General features: G+C 51.5%; 2 protein-coding genes across 3 annotated transcripts; both read left to right on the top strand.

Annotated features, from left to right (window-relative positions):
- The first annotated feature begins 8,563 nt into the window (after positions 1–8,563).
- Positions 8,564–13,286, top strand: PTMS (parathymosin). The gene is made up of 5 exons (XM_019754400.2): positions 8,564–9,160; positions 12,008–12,079; positions 12,300–12,378; positions 12,518–12,579; positions 12,740–13,286. Exons 1-5 carry the CDS (start codon positions 9,116–9,118, stop codon positions 12,788–12,790), a joined length of 309 nt encoding a protein of 102 aa, XP_019609959.1. The 5' UTR covers positions 8,564–9,115; the 3' UTR covers positions 12,791–13,286.
- Positions 13,287–14,738: 1,452 nt separating this feature from the next.
- Positions 14,739–20,603, top strand: LAG3 (lymphocyte activating 3). Of its 2 annotated transcripts, XM_019754396.2 has the most exons (8): positions 14,739–15,166; positions 15,428–15,569; positions 15,953–16,236; positions 16,876–17,139; positions 17,551–17,826; positions 19,410–19,652; positions 19,924–20,054; positions 20,363–20,603. In XM_019754396.2, exons 1-8 carry the CDS (start codon positions 15,109–15,111, stop codon positions 20,537–20,539), a joined length of 1,575 nt encoding a protein of 524 aa, XP_019609955.2. In that variant the 5' UTR covers positions 14,739–15,108; the 3' UTR covers positions 20,540–20,603. The 2 variants fall into 2 exon arrangements, with proteins under 2 accessions (XP_019609955.2, XP_074182221.1); XM_074326120.1 differs by lacking the exon at positions 19,410–19,652 and having other exon boundaries at positions 14,740–15,166.
- The last annotated feature ends 2,822 nt before the right edge of the window (positions 20,604–23,425 follow it).

Below are 23,425 nucleotides of genomic sequence, written 5' to 3'. Positions count from 1 at the left end.
CAGACTTACATTAAGTGTGGTCCCTCAACTTCAGGCTTCTCCCTTCTCATATGATCATGTCCAACCTTCAACAGATTTGATAGGAGATACAACTTAGCTTCTAGCCTCCTCCGTTTTTCTTTTTCCATTATGTGGTATACTGCCTACTGCCTTTAGGTGCCTAGCGCCCTTCCTCTTCTTCCTTCCAAAACTTAAGAATGTGATCCCAGTCATTTTTACCTTTGCATGATTTTAAATGTATTCATTTCAAGGTATTATGTCTCTTAGGAGTACAGTTGACCTTTGAACAGTCAGGATTTAGGTGCACCACAGACAGTGGAAAATCCACATTTAACTTAAGTTGGTCCTTTGCATATATGGATTCCTAACCATGGAGCAGATTAAAAAATAGTATTTACAAATTACAACTTAGCTTCTAACTATAAGACAAAGCTCCAAACCTGAACTTTGTCTCAGGTTAAAAGAAATCCTTGAACAGATGGGTATGAAGGAGGAGATGGAAGAGGTCGTTTCCAGAGTCCCCAGAGATAGACCCTATAGGCAGCCATCTACTCCAGGAATTGAAGGAATGTAATTTTACAAGTAACCTTTCTGTTCCCACAACCAGAGTTTGTGTCTGTCTTCCTTTTCCATCCCTTTCCTATCACCTTACTTCTCTCTCTTTCTCTGTCCTTACTTTCCTCCTTCCTTCCTTCCATCCATCTCTGTCCAGTGAACTCTGATGAACAGAAATTCCTCAGTCACTGGAGTGTCTTGTAAATGATAAGATGTAAGAGGGAGAGTGGACCCCGCTAGGAGTGAGGCGTAAATAACGCAAGGAGGATAAAAATTGTTGGGAAGAAACAGAAGTAGTTCCTATATTTATTTCTCTATCTGATGGAGCCAAAGTCAAGAAGTCCTTGAGAGAGTAGAGCTTGGCCAGAAAAGGGGTCTTTTTAGATGCGAGGTCACACATCTGGAGCAATCCCAGACAGAGCAGATGGATACCGGAACAGAATGAGCATGGGACAATGATGTGAGAGTTAGGGGAGACTAGATTTCCTGCCTGAGCCAAAGTGAATGGGTGTACTGAGTGTATGTACATGTGCGTATGCACTGGGGGAGGGAGATAAACCCTGAAAATTAGCACTAAGTTGACCCAGGTAGAGAGAGTGAGTTGTACAGTGGACACCAGATCAGAGTGAATGTGACTTACTCACTTGGAAAGTGACTCAGAAGCATTTCTTTTAAATCAGCTTTTCCGTTTGTTTTTACATGCACATCCACTCAACAAACATTTATTGAATGCCTACTGTGTATCAGGTACTGTTCCTGGTTCTGGAGATATAGTAGTGATAGAAAAATAAAACAAGGTAGAAGGGGATAGAGGAACAGGTAAGTAGCTGAGAGGTGGTGTTTGCTTTTCAGGGTGACTAGGGAAGTCCTTATTGATAAGGTGACATTTAAGCAGAGACCTGAACAAAGAGGGCTAGTTGGGTTGAGAGCTTTCTGGGCAGAGGCAATAGCAAATACAAAGGCCCTAAGGCAAAGTATGCTTGGTGTGTTCAAAAAACAACAGAGTCCAATGTGCCTAGACAGATGTGAGTGAGGGAAGAGCAGTAGTAAGAGATAAAGTCACAGAAACAGAAGGAAGCCAGATCTTGTGGGAGTTTATAAGACCTACAAAAGGATCACTCTGGCTATTGGATGGAAAATAGACAACTGGGGGACAACAGCAGAAACAGAAAGACCTATTAACATGCTGTTGCCTTAATCCAGATGAGACATGATAGTGGGTGGCTTTGAGTAGGTTAGAAACAGTGGAGGTGATGAGAAGTGGTCAGATTCTAGATATATTTTTGAAGATGGCGCTAACAGAATTTGCTGATGGATGGATGTAGTATGCGGGAGAAGAGCCAAGAAGGACTTTAAGGTTTTTTGATCTGGGCAACTGAATGAGAAGTAAATGACCATTTTGCGTGCCACACTGTACTGAGTATATCTAGGCACCGGTTTGAGAATAGTATACTGGAATTGTATCTAGCTGGAAGATCTTGACCATGTGGCTACACATGATAACTGACCTGGACAGTCTTACCTTTAGAAGCTAGCCACCTAAAGCAGGAGGATATGTGGACAACAGGAATAAGTGAATTCCATACTTAGTTTGACCATAAGATGTTAGATGTTAAACCATCTTGGGTAGCTATGCTAATGGTAATGGTTGGCATTAGCATTGGAGTTTTAAGTCTTAAGATCTTTTGATCATTTCAAGAAGACATCCTGGGCCGGCCCTGTGGCTCAGGCGATTGGAGCTCCGTGCTCCTAACTCCGAAGGCTGACGGTTCGATTCCCACATGGGCCAGTGGGCTCTCAACCACAAGGTTGCTGGTTCAACTCCTTGGTCCCACAAGGGATGGTGGGCTCCGCACCCTGCAACTAGGAATGGCAACTGGACCTGGAGCTGAGCTGCGCCCTCCACAACTAAGACTGAAAGAACAACTTGACTTGGAAAAAAGTCCTGGAAGTACACTCTGTTCCCCAATAAAGTCCTGTTCCCCTTTCCCAATGAAATCTTTGAAAAAAAAAAAAAAAGAAGAAGAAGACATCCTGAGGGAGGGCGGTATATCTTGTGATTAACATGGGCATTGAGGACTGATTTTTGTGCTACCTGTGTGGTAGTTCATGTCAATAAATATTTCTTGACCTCCTCCTATGTGCCAGGCATAATGCTAGTGCTGGGTATGAAAAGACAAGACATGATCTCTGCCTAAGAGGGTGACCAACATGGAATCGATTATAATCTGGTGATGAAATCTGCAATAGAAAAATGTATTAAAAGGGCAAAAGTGGTTCAGAAGAAGGAATGAGTGACTTGGGGGTGGGGAGCCAGGAGAGCATTCCAGGCAGAAGATGTGATCAATGCAAAAGCACAGAGGTATGCCCCATTTGGGAAGAACTATGAGGAATTTAAAAAATAAAGATAAATGGCTAAAGCTAAACTTTTGAGGGAACAGTGGTAAGAGATAAGGCTACAGAGCTTAAAAGGACCAGACCTTAAAGGGCCCTGTTTGCTTCTGGACTTGATCCAATAGGCCTGGGGAAGTTATCAAAGGGTTTTATGCAGAGAAATTACCACAGTCTATTTTTTATTTTAGATAAAAAGGTAGTTTATGCATTTCAGGAAACATTTTTGAGCTTCTACCACATGCCAGGTAGGCAGGTAAGTGCTGAAGATACAAAAATTCTTAAAATTGATTGAAAACCTTAATCAATTAAGCTTAAAGTCAGCAAGTGATACTGACTCCTGGAGCAGAGGTGGGACTGGGCTTGGAGAGAAGAGGAGGCACTCGGCATCTTTAGAAAGTGAAGGATCTAGGAAAGGAAACAAAGGTGGAATCTCAGATGAATGAATAAGTAGAGGACAGTACCTCTAACTGAAATAGAAAACGAGGGAATTTCAGTTGGAACATGTGGGGTTTGAGTAGCTGTGCAGGATCCTGGGAGAGATGAACAGAAGGGAACTGGAGTCATGACTGGCGCTCAGGAGAGAAGCCAGTGCTCGAGAGTCGTCATTGTTTGAGCTATGTGTTGGCAGTGGGACTTAAAACTATGGACGTGCATGATGGAGTCATTTAGAAAGACTGGGAAGAGTGAGGACAGGACCTCTGAGACTGGAGTCACTTAGAAGGGTTCAGTCAACACTGTTATTACCTCCTGGTTAAGTCCTCCTTTTACGTTCTGAGCAAAATAAGTCTCTAGCTGTCAATCCTGGTCCCATTTCCGCTATCCTTTTCATTTTCACTTTCCTCTCTGGATCAGCCACAGTCTGTTTAATCTGTGAAAGTGTGGAAACCCTGAACAAATACGTACTTATGGAAAAGTATATGACAAGAGTGGCCCAGATGACCTTCAACATAGCAGCCAGAGGTGCTCTTAACTTTCTATGTATAGAACACTGGGGAATGGAGAAGTGAATGGAAGTGGAAAAAAAGACAGTTTAGGGCCAAGATCTAAAGTGGTGCTGGCCAATATGGGAGGTACCAGCCACATGTGGCTATTTAAATTTAATTAAAGTTAAGCAACATAAAAAAATGCAGTTTCCTCAGTTGCATTAGCCACATTTCAAGTGTTCAGTAACCACACGTGGCTAGTGGCCACCCTATTGGAAAGTGCAGATATAGAACATTTCCATCATCAGAGAAAATTTTATTGGACAGAGCCAGAGAGCATCTATAAGTGTTATCTTTCTTCTGAACTTTTTTAAGGCCTCTGAGGACTTTTTGAAGAGTACATGTGGGGCAGAAATTGAAAGCAGGGCAGTGGAAGGTTGGGCCATAGCAAACTATGCTAGGTATAAAAGTGAAGGAGGTCACAAAGAGGCATGGAGAATAAGAAAAGCCAAGCAAACAATCTGGAGGAGACGTACTGATGGCAAAATCAATTCTTTTTGCTGGGGAGAAAGTTCATGGGGAAGTAGGAAAGCAAAGATCTTTTGGTTGTGATGCTGATTCCGTAAAAGACCAAGACATCAGTAGTTAATGAGAAGATCTCAAGACAGGGAGAGGTAAGCCAGTATCTTTGTTAGTATGCTGTGTGTTTTCCCCACCGATTCAAAGAAAGACATATGAGAGGGCTCTGAGACAGTCCAAAATGGTGTGTCAGGGCTAGGAAATCCAATTTATTGAGCTCTTCCTCTTTGGTGCCTAGTATTGAGCTAGATATTGTGTACAAGAGAAGGAGACGATCAGTAAGGGTGGAAGAACCAAGGTAGGTTGTTTGGAATTGGGAACAATGGATAAGGATTTGTAAAATCAGAAGAGATCAGGGAGGCATTCCTGAAGAGTACCCATGGAGGTGGGACAATATGCTGTCTGATCTGACTGGTGGAAAGAGGTGCTGGATGCATGTCCCTTTTCAAGCTGTACTTTTCACTGAGCTCTCCTCATCTATTCCTTAAGGGTATGGACCATGTCTTTTTCATTCAGCTATGTGTTTCCATCACGTAGCACCGTGCCGAAGACATAGTAGTTCAATAAAAGTTTGTTGTAGGGGCCAGCCCGGTGGCTCAGGCGGTTGGAGCTCCGTGCTCCTAACTCCAAAGGCTGCCGGTTCAATTCCCACATTGGCCAGTGGGCTCTCAACCCCAAGGTTGCCAGTTCAATTCCTCGAGTCCCGCAAGGGATGGTGGGCTCCGCCCCCTGCAACTAAGATTGAACATGGCACCTTGAGCTGAGCTGCCGCTGAGCTCCCGGATGGCTCAGTTAGTTGGAGTGCGTCCTCTCAACCACAAGGTTGCCGGTTAGACTCCCACAAGGGATGGTGGGCTGTGCCACGGCAACTGGACCTGGAGCTGAGCTGCGCCCTCCACAACTAAGACTGAAAGGACAACAACTTGACTTGGAAAAAAGTCCTAGAAGTACACACTGTTCCCCAATAAAGTCCTGTTCCCCTTCCCCAATAAAAACTTAAAAAAAAAAAAGTTTGTTGTAGTGTAAAAGTTCAAGCTTGATATAGAGGGCAAAAAGAAAACTCAGAATTTTTTTTAGTTTAACTCTACTTAAGAATGAGTAGAATATAATGATGGACAAAACTTGACTGGTAGCGTTCATAATGAACGTGCCTTAGTGTTGTTGTGAAGATGATTTCTTAAGCAACATACTCAAACAGGATAAAAGGTAAGCTGGTTTAGGTCTCTGTCTAGGAGTCGATCTCCTCTCAACTCTCCACTGACTTGAGTTTGTTAAAGATATATATATATATATATATATGAATGAAATCAAAGGATAAAGGAGGACCAGAAACTAAACTAAGGTTATTGGGAGTGGAATGGAGATTAAAAAGTACAGTGAGGAGTGGGAAGATCCAACTCAGGTTTCTGTCCTCCAAAGCCCTGAATTATAACTTAGCACTTAACCTATCAGATAAATAGGCAAAGTGAAAAAAAACAGGAAGCTGGAGAGGGAGAAGTATTCACTTAAGAATGAGATGGAAATAGTTAGAATTGAACACACACAGTACTGAGGTAAATTTCTAGGATGTCAAGCCAGACAGAAGTCATAGTGTCCAGGGAATTCATTACTCCCTTGTTCTCACCTGAGCTCCTTTTTCCCACCTCCAGAAAATGTGTAAGAAGAACAGGTTTTCCCATTCAGCTAGTGGGAGAAATTCTCAATTGGACTGTGGAGTAATAGAACTCTAGGGATAGGCAAGTCTCCACAAGGCCTCAGAAATAGTTCTCTGGAAAGGAGCAAACACAGGCTGGCATCCCTCAACATTGTTGAGCCCAGATACTAACCCCACGGACTATGGGAGTTGGCTTTTAGCATCCCACCCACTCCAAAATTCACCCCAAGTTTCACTTCTAGCTTATTTGTCACGAAGCCAAGACTTTAGGAGACTAGTCTGTTGTCCAACTAGACAGGGAAGGCTAAGGGATGCTTTTCCCACGCAGGAAGGGATTTAGATCCGGGCCTCCTGTTTCCTAGGGCTTTTTCCTGTGGTCTCTGTAGACCCTAGTGTCCAAAATCTTGGATTCTCAAGGCGTTCCCTTGGGCCTTGGGGCAGGATTCCCATTCTCTGCCTCTCCATCTCCCTGGAATTTTCCACTGCAGCTGCCTCCGCTCCCAGACACCCCTCCCTGGGCAAAATTCCCGGCTCCCTCCGCCTCGCCATCCTTAATCACACCTCATTCCCACCCCCGGCCCTGAGGCCCAACCCACAGTCCGGCCCACACCCTACACTAACCCGGGTGGTCCCCGTTACAGAAATGGGAGGCCAGGCCCTTACAGAAGGGTGAGAGAGGGTCCCAGGCTCTCTCCAGAGCGGGGAGAAAGGACAGTGTAGGGGCCGGTCCCCCGTGGGGCTGGAGTGGGGGGAGTGGCCCTCCTCAAATCCCCATATAAGGCAGGGCAAGCAGTTAGGCTCCTGGATTGGCTGATTCAAATGAGCATTCCACCTGGCAACAGGGTTTCTATTGGCTCTCAGGAAAAATAGGAGGAAGGTGGATGGAGGTTTTGGTGGCGGAGATTGGAGGGGGGAAGGGAATGGAGGTGACCGGAGTGGGGGGCGGTTACCAGGGCAACAGGGTAAGAGCCCAGCAGGGTGTCTGAGACAGAAGGCGGGGCTGGGAGGTGGCGATGGGGGGGGGAGGGAGAGGAAAGAGACTGACGGGGAGGGAGCGAGACAGGGAGACTGGGGGCGGGGGCAAAGGTGGGGGGAGAGGGAGAGAAATGAAGCAAGAAGAGTACCGAGATGGAGAGGGTCAGAGATCGTTAAAGACATCAGTGAGTGAGTCAGGGAAACAGATTGAGAGAGAGCGAGATCTCAAGAGAAAGATAGAGTTCAGCAAGGAACAACCTGGGTGGGGCTCCAAGATTTTTGAGGAGACTGAGAAACCCATAGAAGAGTCAGAAAGAGAAATTGGTAGGTGTGTACATCAAGGGACCAAAAGATGGTGTAGTTAAGCACTCAAATACTAAATGATGCTGATGGATCAATGTGCCTTTTTATTAAGATAATGAAAATGATAAAAGACGAATAATGATAGACAAATATGGGAGTGCACACACCCCAAAGATACCTTTTTCCAAACCCTAGCCTTCCACTCCATCCACATTCCTGACCTTTAATACACAGCCTAGCTCCTGTCACCTCCTGAAATCCCAAACTTCTCAAAATGACCCAAAGATACTGACACTGAGAACCAGGAACTGAGGATATATGTGGTAGGGTGGGGCTGGAACTCCAGACCTGGACCCCTTGCAAAGGAGGCAGACATAATTCCGAAAGGCTGAGGAAGATGGCAGCACAGGGAAGAGAAAAGGAAAGAACCGGAAAATAGCACATGAAGAGGAATTGAGGAAAATCAGCTAAGAATATAGGGCCAGGTGACAGATTTGACAGGAACAGTTGTTTGGGGAAGAGAGGGAAAGAGATCAGAGGTGGAAGGGTAGAAGAGGGCAAATGAGAAGCAGGGCAGAGGTGACAGAAGAATAAGAGAGACGTGTGTTATAAATTGTTGTTAGGGAGGGGTCTGGGTACAGATGAATGAGGAATAGAAGGCAAAGAAAAGTGAGGTGAGATGGGCGAATAAGAAAGGTCAGAGATAGAAGAGAAGAAAGGACACTGGAGGGCCTCTGACTCCCTTCTGAGCACAAGGAGCCCGGAAGGGAGGGACCCATTCAGGGTCACAAATGTCAGCCTAGAGCAGGACGGAAGGTGGTCTGCTCTTTCTGCTCCCATCCCTCTCAAGGCCACGCAGAGAATGTAGATGCAGGATGTGAGGGGAAATCCAGCGTAATGTGGAAGTAGCTCCCCACCCTCTTCCTCTTCGTTAGGCTTTTGGTTTCTCAAATACCTGCCCATCCTTTCTATTTGCTCCCCCCACCGTCCCTTGGCAAAATCTCAGGGCTTTGGGGTGGGGGGTGGGGGAATCAGTAGGATTCTGGCCATCCCTTCAGTCCGCCCCCAAAAGACAAGACTCCACATTCGCAGGCAGTAGGTCGGGATTAGGAGAGGTCCCTCCCCGCAGGAACCCCACCCCTTCCCACCTCCTCGCCCCACTCCTTTCTCCGCGACCGTCAGTCTCTCCATTTCCCCCTCCCGGTCTCGTCCTCCCTCCCTCCTCTCGCGCTCTCCCTCCCTTAGCTTTCATCCTCCTATCCCCACCTCTCCAACCTCCGTTTTCATCCTCCTCCCCTCTCCTCTCCTCCCCGCTCCCGCCAGCCCCACCCCTGGGAAGCCCCTCCCGTCGGACAACACCGCCTTTATAAGCGGGTTCCCTGCTCGGGGGCGGCAGCGGCTGGTCGGCGGCAGCTCTGCTGTTGCGGGGGCGGCGAAACGAGGACCTAGCGACCGCGGCCGGAGCGCGCCGGCCACCACCCGCACCGTCCTTCCGCCTGTCCTCCGGACGGCTGCAGCCCTGCGGGTCCCCGCTCCAGACCCACCCCCGCCCCACCCCGCGCGCCTCTGCCGCCTCTTCCAGAGACCCAGCTTGCTGAGCGGCCGCCGCTGCCGCTGTCGCCGCCGCCGCCGCCACCGCGCCAGGTTCCTGCCGCGGCCACCTTCTGCCGTCCAGGGCCCCTCCGTCCCGGCCCCGGGACCCCGGCTCCCCGCCAGCCCCGGCCCCGGCACCATGTCGGAGAAGAGCGTGGAGGCAGCGGCCGAGTTGAGCGCCAAGGTACGGGCGGGGACGGCCGCGGCCCGGACCCCGCATGACTCCCGGGTGCCGCGCGGTCGGGCTCCCCAGGCCGCCCCCGACGGCCCCATGCTGCCCTGGCGCCGGGTCCCGGTGGACCCCTCTCCGCCCTCCCCCCGCTCCCCAGCCTGGCGCTGCCTACCAGACTCGGCGCGCCACCCGCCAGCGCCCTCTAGCTTCTCGAGCGCCGCTTCTGGCCCCGCTTGGGTCCCCACCCCTCTCCGGGCCAGGCCCTCGCGCCTGGTCCGGGCCGGTTTCCCGTCGGAGCTCTCCGGCCGGTTTCTCCCTCCCTCGCGCCCCTTTCCCCGCGCGTCCGGTTTCCTCGTCTCTCCTTCCAGTTGTGTCCTCAGCTTTCCTCGGCTAAGCGGTTTGAGATCCTCCAGTGTAAACAGGACTCGCCCGGGAGGCTGCTCCTCTCTGCTCCTCCCCTCGAGGCCCGACTGCCTCTTCTCTCCTAGGACAGCTACTGCCTCTATTTCCTTGTTTTCCATTTTTATTCCTTGCTTCCTCCATGGCCTTCAGCTTTTTCTCTCCATAGTCCCTCATCCAGTCGCTCCCCAAACACTTAAAGAATCTTGAGTCCCTGAAAATCAGAAGCAGACTTGGAACAGCCTTCGAAAAAACCTAAGCTCAGCATTTCATAGCCTTGTGTGGAGCTGTCCTTGCTCTCATCAGTTCCCTTCCCTGGCCCCATCCCTTTGCCCTTTCCTCTCTTCTAGCCTTCCTTTAATTTCCCTAGGGAACCTGCTGAGTGTCGCTTTGGGAAATTAATTTGGCCAGGGCGTGGAGGCTGGGATCCTGACCTTGGGGGTGTGTGTGTGTGTGGGAGGGGGGTGCTGAGGAGGTCACAAAGGTCTGGAGGCCTGTGAAGTGAAAAGGGGGAACCAGTGGGATTAAAGACTATGTGAGAGAGAGGGGCTACATGTGAGATCTGACAAGATGTGCTTTGTGGCCTTCCTATGGGCTGTGCGGTGACATGTGATTTCACTGAGTAGGTGTCTTTGTATGTCTGAAATCCAGTGAGTATGTGGGACTGCCCGTGTCAGTTACATGTGTGCATGTGGAGACGTACATGTTCTGGAGCCATGTATTCTTTGTGAGTATTGAGTGGCTCCACTGTGCTCTTGTGCTATCTCAAATGTGCCAGAATGCCCAAACACCAGGCCATGTGTCTCTGGGTCGCGTGGGTGCTCCTCTGTAGCTGTGTGTGTGAATCAGTGTCAGCCTGTGTCAGTGTGCCTGTGTTGAGTAAATGAGGCCAGGGAGCTGCTTAGTACAAGACCTGGGTTACATACCCTGCTGGAAAAGAGATCATGAAAGGACAGTGACCAGAAGGACAGGGAGGAGAGGGCCCTGGCCCTTGGACTTTGGTCTCTAGTAGTCTCCCTCTCTCCCCGGCACTCTCTCTCCCGCCCTCCCTCCCCCCCATCAGTCCAGATGGGAAACTCAGGCCAGGGCCACACAAACCTGGTGCTGTGGCCAGAGAGAAGCTGACTAGCTTCTGGCTCTCCAGGCCCAGGATGAAGGGGAAAGCCCACCAGGTAATAGAAATGCCATACTGACCATGTGGCAAAGAAATGAGGACAGCCAAGTGACACGAAGAAACCTAGCTGGAGTGAGAGGGTCAAGCATTCTGCACTTCCCTGAAAAGGAGAAGGGAACTGAGTATCCCTCTAGGCCACCCATTGGCACCAACCCCCTCTCCTATCCCCAGTCCTGTTCCAGAAAGGACACACCCTCCCAGGGTGATCTACTCACACAGAAAACTTTCATCCACATGGAATCAGGTACACAGAGCTGCACACCAGCACCAGATCGGATCACACGGAGACATTGTCACTCAATGTCTGCCAAAGATGGGGTAGGGAGAGAACTGGAATTGAAATTGGATGGGCTGGTGTGTCCAGAGAGAGGAGACTCTCTCGGGAACATCTCCCTCTGCCACATCAGAATAGGGTATCAGGGTGTGCTTGCTGAGATCTTGGGGTGAAGGAGAGAAGCAGTGCGAAGGGAGCGTCCTCTATACAGCTACCTTCCTCATCTGTATTCCTGTCCCACCCCAGACATAGACCTTGTTTGAGTCTCTCTTCATCTCATTTGTCCCACACTCTTCCCATGTTTCTTTTATCTTGCTTGACCTACATCCCTGGAAGTGATTACTTCTATCTACCCTTCCATCATACCGTGCACACTCCATGAGCTGCGGAGGAGGAAACTACTTGAACTGTTTTTTGAGGGAGTGGGAAAAAGTGAGAGGGGTGTGCCAGGACTCAGGCTAGGGTACCCTCTCTATTCCTGTGGTATTTGCCCAAGTAGGAGCCTGAGGATTCTGGGAACAGGCACAGAGAAAGAGAGAAACAAAGGCTTCAGAAGCTGGGGGGAAGCTGGGAGGGATGCCCAGGAGAGTACCAGGAAAAGGCCCCAGAGGTAGACAAAAGGCAGAGCAGGGCAGGCGAAGGAGGCGGAGGGACCTCAGGAGGGGGTGGGGCATCAGGCCTGTGAGCAGATGGAGGGAATTTGCTTTGCTGAGCTAAACTTCAGCCAGTGAGGTTTGGAAGAACTTGATAGGGATGGTGAGCAGTTACCTGGGCCACCTAGTCCCCTTTCTTCACTTTTCATCTTCCCTGAGTCTTGGGGCAGGTGTCTGGTCTCAGCCCCTTTGTGGTCTTAAGGACCCTGGGACCTCTGTTCTGACTCTAAGCTGTTCTGGCCACCTTCTCCATTTCACACTCCTCTGAGCTCACTGCAGAGAGAGAACTGGGGCTAGAGGGACTTCAAGGCTACAGATCATTTGTAGTGAGAGAAAGGTGACCTCTTTCTCTCTTGCAGGACCTGAAGGAGAAGAAAGAGAAGGTGGAGGAAAAAGCTAGCCGGAAAGAGCGAAAGAAAGAAGTGGTAGAGGTGTGGAGGGGTCAGGCAGCTTGGGGGTTGTGACCATACCTGCCCACCATCCCCCCCCTTCTGTTATTTTCCTGGGAGGCTGGGTCCTGTCTTTCCTCTGACTCCTCCCATCCTCCCTGCCCCAACCTTTGGGCCCTCCCAATGCCCCTTGCCATTGGTGGTGATGGTGGGTGGAGGCAAACAGCCAGCCTGATATAGCTCCCTGTACTGCTCCCCATAGGAGGAGGAGAACGGAGCTGAGGAGGAGGAAGAAGAAACTGCTGAGGATGGAGAGGAGGAGGATGAAGGGGAAGAAGAAGGTGGGGATGGGCACAGAGGCTGGGCTCCAAGGAACAGAGTTAGGGTGGGCTTGAAGACCTGAAGCAGGGCTGAGGGCCACCACAGGGGGTCTGCTGGAGCTTCCTGCCTTTCCCCAATGACCCATTTCTGGCTCCTCAGATGAGGAAGAAGAAGAAGATGACGACGAAGGGCCCGCGCTGAAGAGAGCTGCTGAAGAGGAGGTTTGGGCTGGGTTGTGGGGCCTGAGGGGCTGTCAGGGATGCAGCAGGGGCTGGGAGCCCTGTGGATTTGGACCCAGATCCCTGTGGTGCATGGGCGGGGCCGGATCTGGGAGGTCCCTCTCCCATTTGACAGCTACCCCAGCTCTTTCCCTCTCCACAGGATGAAGCTGATCCCAAGCGGCAGAAGACAGAAAATGGGGCATCAGCATGAGCCCCCTGCCAATGGGCTGGGGTGGGAGGCCCTCAGGGCCTGGTGGTGGGGGCAGGAACAGATAAGTGCAGCCACTCTTCACCTGGCTCCTTGATCTGAACCCTGCATCAGAGCTGCCACCCTTTTTCTCCCTAGCCTTCACACATCCACCTCTCCAGACACTGTCCTTCCATCCTCACTCTGCCATCGTTCCACTTCCTGACCTGTTCCATCTGAGCTCCCCAGCTGGTCCCCAGTTGCCCCTGTCCCTTTCCTTGCTCTCTCCCTCCCTCCCTCCCCACCCCTACTCCCCCCATAGCCTCTCTTTCCTAACCTCCGCTACCCAGCCTCCTGTTCTGCCCATCCTTACCTGCCTGATTCCTGGGTCTCCCTCAGATCCCCTTCTGTCAGACAGCGCCAGGCCAGGGTGGGGCCAGGGTTGGGACTGAGCCCCACAGCTGCCCCTCTCCCCTTTTTGTATAATTTAATAAAGAAATGGTCGCGCTTCTGTTTTTAACCTGTCTCCTGCTTTCCGGGTCAGAGGGAGGAGGGAGGATGGCCATGTCACATTCTGTCACGACTCTTTCTATAAAAAAGCACCCTTCTACCACCCACTACCCAAGAAGACAAGGTCAGCACCAGAGGTGGACATGGAGCTTAGCTTCTTTGAGAGCTGTGGTCTTGTTTCTGGATTTTTAGGGATGCTCCTACCACAGCAATGCACACACACACTTCCCTGCTAGCCCACATCAGGTCTAGACACTGCTGAGCCTAGTGGAAAGCTACCAGCCCTATTATGCTGAACCAGGCAATGAAACAGCCTCAGAAACAGGAAGTCCCACCCCTGCAGTGGGAGCGGGCTGGGAGGCCTGGGTCTCAACCTTCTGGGACCTGGAATGAGAGTTGCCTGGCATCAGAACTGCCCCTTCGCCTGGCACTGAGCAAGTGAGCTCCTGGTCAAGCAGGGGAGAACTCCAGAGCCTCTTGTGGTTCCCGGGCTGGCTGCAAGTGTTTGGCACCCACCCCCTCCACCTCTCCCGGCTGTGCTCCTCAGGCTGAGTGGAGTGGGGAGCAAGAGTTCCTCTCTGGCGGTCTCAGGCTTCCTTCCCTAGTACTTATGCCTCCGTTTTTCTGGAGGTTGATCTCTGTTGCAGGATTTCTGCATTTCTCCATATCACCCTTGTCCTCTCAGTTCAGAACCTCTGGATTGGGAGCAGCTGCAAAGCACACGGGCAGAGTGGATGCAACTCATTGATGCCACCATTCTTCCCAAAAGACATCCATAATTCACCCAGGATCGGAACTACACACACAGTTTTTGTCTTCACACTCCATAACTATTTGACCTTGGCAAGTTATTTAATCTCTGAGCCTGCCTCTGTTTCCTCATCTGTACAATGGGGGAATAACAGATTTCATGATTTACTGTATGTATGTAAAGTGTCCAATACAGTGCCTAGCATATAGTGAAGGCTCAACACAATGTCGCTAGTATCTATTTTCCCTGGGCTTGGGGTGCCCTCTAAACCTACCATCTTTTAGGGTCCAGTAAAACTTCCTGTCCACCTTATTCCCAGAAGTCATTGTTTGGTTGGGTGGAGAGGCAGGTTTATAGGGGTAATGAAGTTCTGGGAAGTTAAAGGAATGAGGGAGGGGATGAGTGCCAAAGAAAGGACTGGCCGGAAGAAAGTGTGAATGTTTTGACTTACAGAATGTTGAGGCAGTTTACAGAATGGCAAGCAGGTAGTTTCAGGCAGACATGGTTTGGGAGAGAAGGGCAGAAGGACCCGGGCAAAGGGAACAGAAGGGTGAGGGAGGGCATGGAGGGGGTGGTGGGGACACCCAGGACTGAGGAAATAAACAAGGGGAGCGCCACCACAGAGGTGGAGGGTAATGCTGCTGGGAATCAGCCCCCTCAGACTTTCCACTGCGAAGCGAAACTGTGAGCCCTGGGGTGTGTGTGTGTGGGGGGGCAACGGGGAGGGGAAGTGGGGAAGGAAGGCAGGACAGGGGCAAGGGCCCTGGGAGCAGCAGACCAGCCTCCCGGCTCAAGACAACAACCTTGCCTCTCCTCAGCTCTCTGCCACTGCTCTGCCCCATGCCCTGGGACCCCCCCTCACCTTCTCTCTGGCTGATTGATCTGGCCAGCTTTCCTCTGGATTCCAGCCTCTAGTCATTGGTTCCTCCCCTCTCTCTCCAGGTCTCTGTCCTTGTCCTTCTTCCTCTAGATTCCCTTCCTCCGCCTCCCTCTTTGCAGACCCTGTCATTTGTCTGGCTGTCTCCCCACTTTCTGACCTCTTCCCTTTGGAGGGCTCAGCGTGGCCCAGGCCTAAAGGGAGATGGGGAAGGCCCAGTTCCTGGTCTTGCTGCTTCTGCAACTGCTGTGGGTGGCTCCAGGTAAGGTGCGGATGACCTTGTGGGAGGGCTGACCTCCAGATCCACAGTAAGGGGGCAGCAGGGATCTCTGGATGCAAAGGTCCTTAGCTTGGGTGGATTCTTCTCATGCTTTGCCTGGGGCAGCCCTTCAATCCCAAAGCCTCTCTTCAAGCTCCCCCTTGGCAGGGAAGGGGCAGAACCCCGGTCTTCCTCAGGCTCCTTCTCTGCTCCTAAGTCACTTGGCTCACGGCCCCTCCCCTTGGCCTCTCTTTTCCACCCCAGTGGAGGCTCCAAGGCCTGGGGCAGAAGTCTCAGTGGTGTGGGCCCAGGAGGGGGCTCCTGCCCAGCTATCCTGCAGCCCCACAATCCAGGATTTCAGCCTTTTTCGAACAGGAGAGGTCACTTGGCAGCATCAACCAGACAGGTATGCACCCCAAACTTGGGCAAAGAACTCCTAAATCCAACAGTAATGGCATCCAGATTCACAACCCAAAGCCCAAGCCAGCCCTTTGTCCCCTCCCCTGAGCTGTCAGTCCCTCTGAAGCCAGGGGCCTTCCTCCCCTGCCGCTATGCACCCTAGGCCCTTTCTCCACGGACTGCTCCCCTCATCCCTGCATCCCATAGGATGCCTGCCTCTTCAGCAACGGATGGTGCTGGCCCAACACGAAGGAGAACGGGGACAATTAGTGGTCAAGAGAGCTTCCCTTTGGGTGGGCTTCCTCATCCTCAAAGTGTGGGGGGACTGCGTCTCCCTCAGGACTTCTTGCCCCTTAATGCCTCCATCGCATCTCTCTCTTCCGCGCCCAGCGGGCCCCCGGCCCCCGGTTCGCGCCCCGCGGCGCCCTCCTTCTACACTGTGCTGAGGCTGGCTCCCGGGGGCCTGCGCAGCGGGCGTCCGCCCCTGCAGCCCCGCATGCAGCTGGAAGAGCGCGGCTTCCAGCGCGGGGACTTCTCGCTGTGGCTGCGTCCGGCCCGACGCGCCGACGCCGGCGAATATCGCGCCATCGTGAGCCTCAGGGACCGCGCCGCCGTGCGCTCCAGGGACCACGCCCTCTCCTGCCGCCTCCATCTGCGCGTGGGCCAGGCCTCGAGTAGGTGGGGGCAGGACAAGGGGCGCCGGGCTAGGAGGAGGCCGCCGGGTTCCCCGCCGCCCAGAGGCAGGAAGGGCTGGGCAGAGGCTGTGCTTCTAAGGATGCACCCGAGGCCCGCCAGAGAGCCCCCAGAAGGGTAGCGGAAGAGGGTGGATCCAGATTGCGAAGTGGAAGGTGCCCCCAGAGAAGCACCTGTGTGTGGGGGGAGGGCTCTGTAGAGAGATTGTATCACCCCTTGAGCTCCCCTTCCTCCACCCACAGTGGGAGTGCCTGGGTGGAGGAGGGGAGGCACTTTTTGGGGGGAGAGAGGGTGCAGGGCTAGAATGATTCATTTCAGACATCTGTAGCTCAGGGGGTGGGCTCAGTGTGGATCCTCAGGCAAGGCCTGGAGAAAGGGAAGGGTAGACCAAGCTAAGTAAATTGGAGGCAGGGAGCAGGAAAAGCAGGCAGGAGACTGGGCATCCATTTTAAGCACCTCCAAGTTGCCAGGCACTGAGCTGAGGGATGGGGTGAGGGGAGGAGAAGACAAAGAAATCTACAGCTTGATGCCTGTTTCCAGGAGCTTCCACCTTAGTTGGCTTGCTGTGTTGGGAAAGTGTTTGCCCTGGAGCTGATCAAACTTTCTTTATCTTTGCCCAGTGACTGCCAGCCCTCCAGGGGCTCTGAGGACCTCCGATTGGGTCGTTTTGAACTGCTCCTTCAGCCGCCCTGAACTCCCAGTCTCTGTGCACTGGTTCCGGGGCCCAAGCAGAGTCCCTATCCAGGAGTCCCCCCATCACCACTTAGTCGGAAGCTTCCTCTTCCTGCCCCAAGTCAGCCCTTTGGACTCTGGGCCTTGGGGCTGCATCCTCACCTACAGAGATGGCTTCAATGTCTCCGTCATGTACAACCTCACTGTTCTGGGTAACTCTTCCAGTGTGCCTTCACACTTGACCACAAGCCCTTCCTGCCCCGTCACCTCCCTCTGACTTTTGGGTCTGCAAAGCAGGTCTTTGGCTTCTAATGCCACCTATAATTACTCTGGACCTCACTGCCCAACCCCTTTCTCCCTCCCGTTGCAGCCTTTCAGTTACCTTCTCTCATTCACGTCTTTCCCTTGGCAATCCAGCCTCACTTGCCAGCCTTTGGTCTGCAGCTGGCCTAGCCCACATCCTGGGTTTCTGAGCCGCCCCAGTTCATCCACTTTATTCTGCTCCTTAGCACTCAGCAGAGCTGGACCACCTCCTTCATTCTTCTGCCTCCCTTCAATGCAGACTTAGCGTTCCAGCGCCTCTGTTACCTCTGCTTTAACTTTGAGTTCCGTTTTCTCTCCAGGTCTGGAGCCCCCAGTCCCTCTGACAGTGTACGCTGGAGCAGGTTCCCGGGTAGAGCTGCCCTGCCACCTGCCTCCTGGTATAAGAACCCAGTCTTCCCTCACTGCCAAGTGGACCCCTCCTGGGGGAGGCCCTGACCTGCTGGTGACTGGAGATGATGGAAACTTTACCCTTCAACTGGAAGCTGTGAGCCAGGCCCAGGCTGGGACCTACATCTGCCGCATCAATCTGCAGGGGCAGCAGCTCAGCGCCACTGTCACTTTGGCAGTCATCACAGGTCAGCCCCTTGTGGGAAAGGAGTAGCTCCCATCCCAGGGGAGCTGGGACAGGGAGGAAAGAGGCTGGGCAAAGACTGGAAAAATCCACCTTATGATGCCAGGCCACAGGGCACAAGTTTCAGAGGCTGCCCCTGGTAGCCTCCTCTTTTCTCGCCCCCATATATAAAGAACTGGAACTGAAACTGAAAATCTCCCCTGAGTCACTAGATGAATGTTCCATTGTTCTCTAAGGGGATCCCCTGCTGTGAATTCTGGAGAGGTGGCAAAAGTTTGAATGGTTCCAAAGGGGTGGAATATATTTCTAGAATCCTTGTCCCATTTTGGGGCCATGGCTTGGGTTAAAGTTGCAGGAAGTGGCCTGGATTTGGGAGGAATTAATAAATCAGTCCCTCCTCAGCAAATATTTACTGAGCATGGGCTTATCAAGACAGTGTAAAACAAGCACACATTAAAAAAAACAACCAACTCAGAACTCGGAAAATGTGTTGATTGATTGGTAACTATCAGCCATGACATCTTGGCTATGTCTGCAGTTCTCACCTGTGCCCACTAAATAGTAGCACCGCATAGTAGGTGCTTAATAATGTATATTGGTTGAATGAATAAATGAATATGCTAACAAATAATACATCTTCTGAGCGCCAATGCTGAATTTCCACATGCTTCCTGGGTATCTCTACGTAGATATTGTAGCTACACCTCAACCTCACTCTGAACCCCATCTTTTTTCCTCATGCCCAATCCTCTTGCTGCCTTAGCCTGTCAATAACTCCACTGTCATCCCACACACCCTGAAACGTGGCCTCCTCCTTCCACCATGTCCAGTCAGTCATCATAGCCTACCAATTCTTTCTGTCCAAGTCCTTCTTGAGGGTCCACTGTTTTGTGTCTGTTTCCCATGCTAGCTCATGACAACTCCATGGAGTTGTTTTATAGAGAAGGAACTTTCCCAAAGTCACACAGTTGGAAAGTGCTAGACTTGGGGTCTAAACTCAGGGTCTGTGTCACCAAATTTTCAGGTTTTGTAAACCAGGCGCAGCTCAACGCCTTTCATTGTTTGTCTCCTGTTAGCCACAGAGTGTCTCACTGTTCAGCTTTGAGATACTGTGTCTCTAGTTTAGTTGGTCAGTTCACTGTTCTTCAAACATTCAGAAAGGGGGAGAGTTCATTCGGGGGCACCACAAGGCAGGGGCACTGATGTGAACCAAGTTGTGGAAGCAGGAAAAGTGCAAAGCATATTAGGGGCCAACTCACCCGACAAATATTGGGCCTTCTGAGCATTTGAGTAGACAGTAATGTAAAAGAATCTGAAATAAAATTTATGTGAGCCTTCTGGGCCAGAGTGAGTTTGAACAGCCCCTGAAGGCAGTAGGGAGCCTGGAAAGTTTTTGAGCAGCAGAGTGATCTGACCAGAGCTTTGTCTTGATAGGATTAATTTGGCTATGGCCTTGATCTCCTCCCCTCAACCTCACCCAATCAGCGCCCAGGAGAGAGCAGGGTGATTGAGACTTGGGAGTTGAATCTATGGTATCAAGTAAGGGGGCTGAGGCTTCAAAAGATCTCTTCCCTCTAATGTTTTCAGTGACTCCCAAATCCTTTGGGTTACCTGGCAACCTGAGAAAATTGCTTTGTGAGGTGACTCCAGCATCTGGACAAGAGCACTTTGTGTGGAGCCCCCTAGATAAGCCATCTTGGAGGAGTTCCCCAGGACCCTGGCTGGAGGTGCAGGAGGCCAGCCTCCTTTCCCAGCCCTGGCAGTGTCGTCTGTACCAGGGGGAGAGGCTTCTCGGAACAGCGGTATACTTCTCTAAGCTGTCTGGCCCAGGTTTGAGACCCCGCAATGGCATAGCCCCAACTCCAGACCAGTCCTCTTGATCCCACTTTCCTGCCCCTTCACAGCTTTTTTCTTTTCAATCAGGGATTTGACCTTCAGCTCTTGTGTAGGCCTGACTCACTTCTGCCACTAATAAGCTTAGTGACCGTGTCAAGTCCCTTAAACTCTCTGGGCCTCATTGTCTGCATCTGTAAAATATGAGGGTGTGGCAAGATGTCAGTTCAACTGTGACCCTATGCCTAATACTGTACTTTCTCCGTAGGTGCCCAGCACTCTGGGAGAGTCCCAGGTACCCTAAAAACAGACCATCTCCCTATCTTTCTCACCCTTGGTGTCCTCTTGCTGCTCCTTTTGGTGACTGGAGCCTTTGGCTTTCACCTTTGGAGAAGACAGGTGAGGCCCTCCCCCCTCCCCCCTCACTGGCTTCCCCTTTCTCTAGTTCTTGGAATGTTGTCTGGCTCCCCTTCCTCGGGAAAGATGACCAAGGTAAACCTGAACTTGCCTCTAGAGCCCCCTCTCCATAAGCTTCTGCACTCCAGGGACCCCTTGAGCCTAAAGAACTCAAGGAAGTCTTGCAGTGGCTGAGAAAAGGCCTGGGATTAGATAGGGAGGACTGGGGGCTGAGAGAGAATAGATGGACCCTTCTTATTCCCTTTCTCTTCATGCTTCTCTTCCTCCTACCTCTCTATGTCTTCCTACAGTGGCGACCAAGAAGATTCTCCGCCTTAGAGCATGGGATTCACCCACCTCAGGCTCAGAGCAAGATAGGGGATCTGGAGCAAGAACCAGAACCGGAGCCAGAGCTGGAGCCTGAGCTGGAGCCTGAGCTGGAGCCAGAGGCAGAGCTGGAGCCAGATCCAGAGCCACAGCAGCCCTGACCTGGAGCTGAGGCAGCCTGCAGAGCTCCACAGCACAGTCCAAATAAACTCCCGTCAGCAGCAAGCCCGAGTCTGGCTCCTTTTTTTCCAGTGAAGGTTCTTGTCTCTCCCCAGCCTCTGGGGCTTCCCTTCTCCCACCCCAGCCTTCCGACCTACTTTCCCCAACCTGTCTCTCTTAACTTCGCCTTTCTGTTCCTGGATTCTCCATGATCCATTCCTCCTTGGTCTCTTTCCTGCTCGCTCGCTCTCTCTCTCTCTCTCTCTTTCCTGTTCTCTCTCTCTCTTTCCTGCTCTCTCTCTCTCTCTCTCTCTCTCTCTTTCCTGCTCTCTCTCTCTCTCTCTCTCTCTTTCCTGCTCTCTCTCTCTCTCTCTCTCTCTCTCTCTTTCCTGCTCTCTCTCTCTCTCTTTCCTGCTCTCTCTCTCTCTCTCTCTCTCTCTCTTTCCTGCTCTCTCTCTCTCTCTCTCTCTCTTTCCTGCTCTCTCTCTCTCTCTTTCCTGCTCTCTCTCTCTCTCTCTCTCTCTCTCTCTCTTTCCTTCTCTCTCTCTCTCTCTCTCTCTCTCTCTCTCTCTCTCTCTTGCTCTCTCTCTCTCTCTCTCTCTCTCTCTCTCTCTCTCTCTCTCTCTCGGATAATCGTTTTTCTGAAGCTCCGAAAAGCCCTCACCCCTTACCTCTACAGCCCTTTCCTCAATCCTGTGGCTCACATCGTCCTGGCTGACCTGGTTTCCTTTATATATTTATTCCTGTGGCCCACCCTACCCCACCCCACACTCAGCTCTACTTCAGCACTGTCCTTGACCCTCTAGCTGTACTGGGCACACACACACACACACACACACACACACACACACACACACACACACGGAACAACCCTACCATGTCAAGTCTTCCAGGAGATCAGGTCTTGCAACCTTTCTGGGCCTCGAGCTGAGGTTCATGCCTGTCTCTGCCCCACCCCCCGTTCCTGAGCTCCTCGGGACCTGTGTGGTCCCTGGCATGAGAACACACTGCCACCCAGTGGTCACTGTATGTCACACGCTACTGGAGGTCACTAGGTAGGCTGGGGCAGGCCTGAGATTAGCAGTGCTATGGACAGGGAGGCACATATCCCCACGTGCAGTCACTGCCTTTGTGGGGTGCACTTGCTATGGTCCACATAGGAGTGCACACCCAGCAGCTGTCAGATGCCCTGTGTACCCACCAGGAGAGGGACTGAACAATACATACCTTAGGACACAGCCCTGTCAAGGTTATAATCCAAGTCTGACAAAGGAGGGTGCTGTGAACAAAGGCCCCACATGGGGGAGAACAGCCAGCAAAACAGTCAGCTGCTGCTGCAGCTTTGGGAGTCAGGAGACCTGGTTTCTGATCCGAGTTGTGCTGATGTGACCAGAGCTAATCGCGCTGAGCCTCAGTTTACTCACCTATTAAATGGGATAATGATAATAACCCACCCAAATGGGCTGTTGAAAATATCGGATAATAAATGGGCTTGGAAAACTGTGACATGCTCCTCGTATGTGATGTATTTGTCTCATCGTCCATTTGTGAAGGGGGAAGCAGGCCTGCTCTGGTCATAGAGCAGAATGATATAGAAGACCCATCAGTCTGCCTGCCCCCTTACGCTGTCTCTCTCTTGGAGAGAACATTTATCTGGGCCATGCAGACCATCCTTCAGCAGAGCACACACACAACCTCCGCCTGCAGAGGCCCCACAGGAACCTAGATCTTCACCTGCAATGTGTGCAGGGCTCTGGACTTTGGCCACAGACAGCTCTGTCAGGGAACTTTAACCCCAGGTAGGAGTGAAAAAAATATTGAAAGAGTGGGAACAAGTTTGCAGGAGGCCCCATGTTTTAGTGGGGCAGGGGTTTCCTGGACTTTTCTGTGGGTGGCATTTTTCCTTTCTACTAGGTAACATCCTATGCCCTTTGGGTTTATGAGAGTAGTCATTGAGGATTCACCACTGTCTATACAGGGGCTTCCCCATGCTTATACACAAAGGGGACAGGGAGGGGAAATGGGCAGAGGGAAGGGCCACATTGTTCCTCCACCCACTAAGGAAGTGAAGAGCAAAGGGCGGAAGGAAGAGGGGACATGAGGCTTGTGCATACGGTGCTTCTTTTAATTCTCACCCCCTTTCCTATGGGATCTCTCCTAGAGAATGACACTCCTGCTCCTTCCCTTTTGCCCCCAAAGCTCCAGCAAGATAACCTCCTGTCCTCTTCGCTTCCTTTTTTTTTTTTAATTTTTATTGGGGGACAGTGTTTTTCCAGGACCCATCAGCTCCAAGTCAAGTCGTTGTTTTCAATCTAGTTGTGGAGAGCACAGCTCACTGGCCCATATAGAAATCGAACTGGCGACCTTGGTGTTATGAGCACTGTGCTCTAACCAACTGAGCCAACCGGCTGCCCCACTTTTCACTTCCTCTTCAGGCCTTCCAGGGAGCTAGGTTAATTCATCAAGCATCTCCAAGTTTATCTGTGAACCAGTGTTCCAGGCTGGGGACATGGAGGGGAAGAAACATCAAGGAGGCAGGGAGCTAGGTGGGGCCCATGGGGGATGGGGGATGGGGGAGGAATCATCTTAGGTCCCGGTTAAAAAGAAAGGGGTATATTAGCTTTCTATTGGCACATAACAAATCACTCCAAAACTCAGTAATTTAAAACAGTAAACATATTATTTCACATGGTCGGGAATCCAGGAGCAGCTGAGCTGAGTAGTTCTGAGGCAGGGTCTCTAGTGAGGTTGCTGCCAAGATGTGGGCCAGGGCTGAAGGCTTGGCTGGACTGAAGGATCTGCTTCCAAGAAGGATCCTTAGGTGGCTGCTGGCCAGAGGTGTTAGTTTTGCCCCACCCCCACATAGGCCTCTTCTTAGGGTCACTCAT

This window comes from Rhinolophus sinicus, linkage group LG02, assembly GCF_036562045.2.
Source record: "Rhinolophus sinicus isolate RSC01 linkage group LG02, ASM3656204v1, whole genome shotgun sequence".
In the NCBI taxonomy this organism is placed as follows: Eukaryota; Metazoa; Chordata; class Mammalia; order Chiroptera; family Rhinolophidae; genus Rhinolophus; species Rhinolophus sinicus.
The sequence above is the reverse complement of the archived record's forward strand: the minus strand, read 5'-3'. Positions and strand labels throughout refer to the sequence as shown.

What these genes read in the sequence shown, in the direction of transcription:
- PTMS (XM_019754400.2), top strand. Translation starts at nt 9,116, where the DNA reads ATGTCGGAGAAGAGCGTGGAGGCAGCGGCCGAGTTGAGCGCCAAG. An exon ending in CGGCCGAGTTGAGCGCCAAG is followed by an intron (nt 9,161 to 12,007) that starts GTACGGGCGGGG and finishes TCTCTCTTGCAG; the next exon opens with GACCTGAAGGAGAAGAAAGA. An exon ending in AGAGAGCTGCTGAAGAGGAG is followed by an intron (nt 12,580 to 12,739) that starts GTTTGGGCTGGG and finishes CCCTCTCCACAG; the next exon opens with GATGAAGCTGATCCCAAGCG.
- LAG3 (XM_019754396.2), top strand. Translation starts at nt 15,109, where the DNA reads ATGGGGAAGGCCCAGTTCCTGGTCTTGCTGCTTCTGCAACTGCTGTGG. An exon ending in GCGCGTGGGCCAGGCCTCGA is followed by an intron (nt 16,237 to 16,875) that starts GTAGGTGGGGGC and finishes ATCTTTGCCCAG; the next exon opens with TGACTGCCAGCCCTCCAGGG. An exon ending in GTACAACCTCACTGTTCTGG is followed by an intron (nt 17,140 to 17,550) that starts GTAACTCTTCCA and finishes TTTTCTCTCCAG; the next exon opens with GTCTGGAGCCCCCAGTCCCT.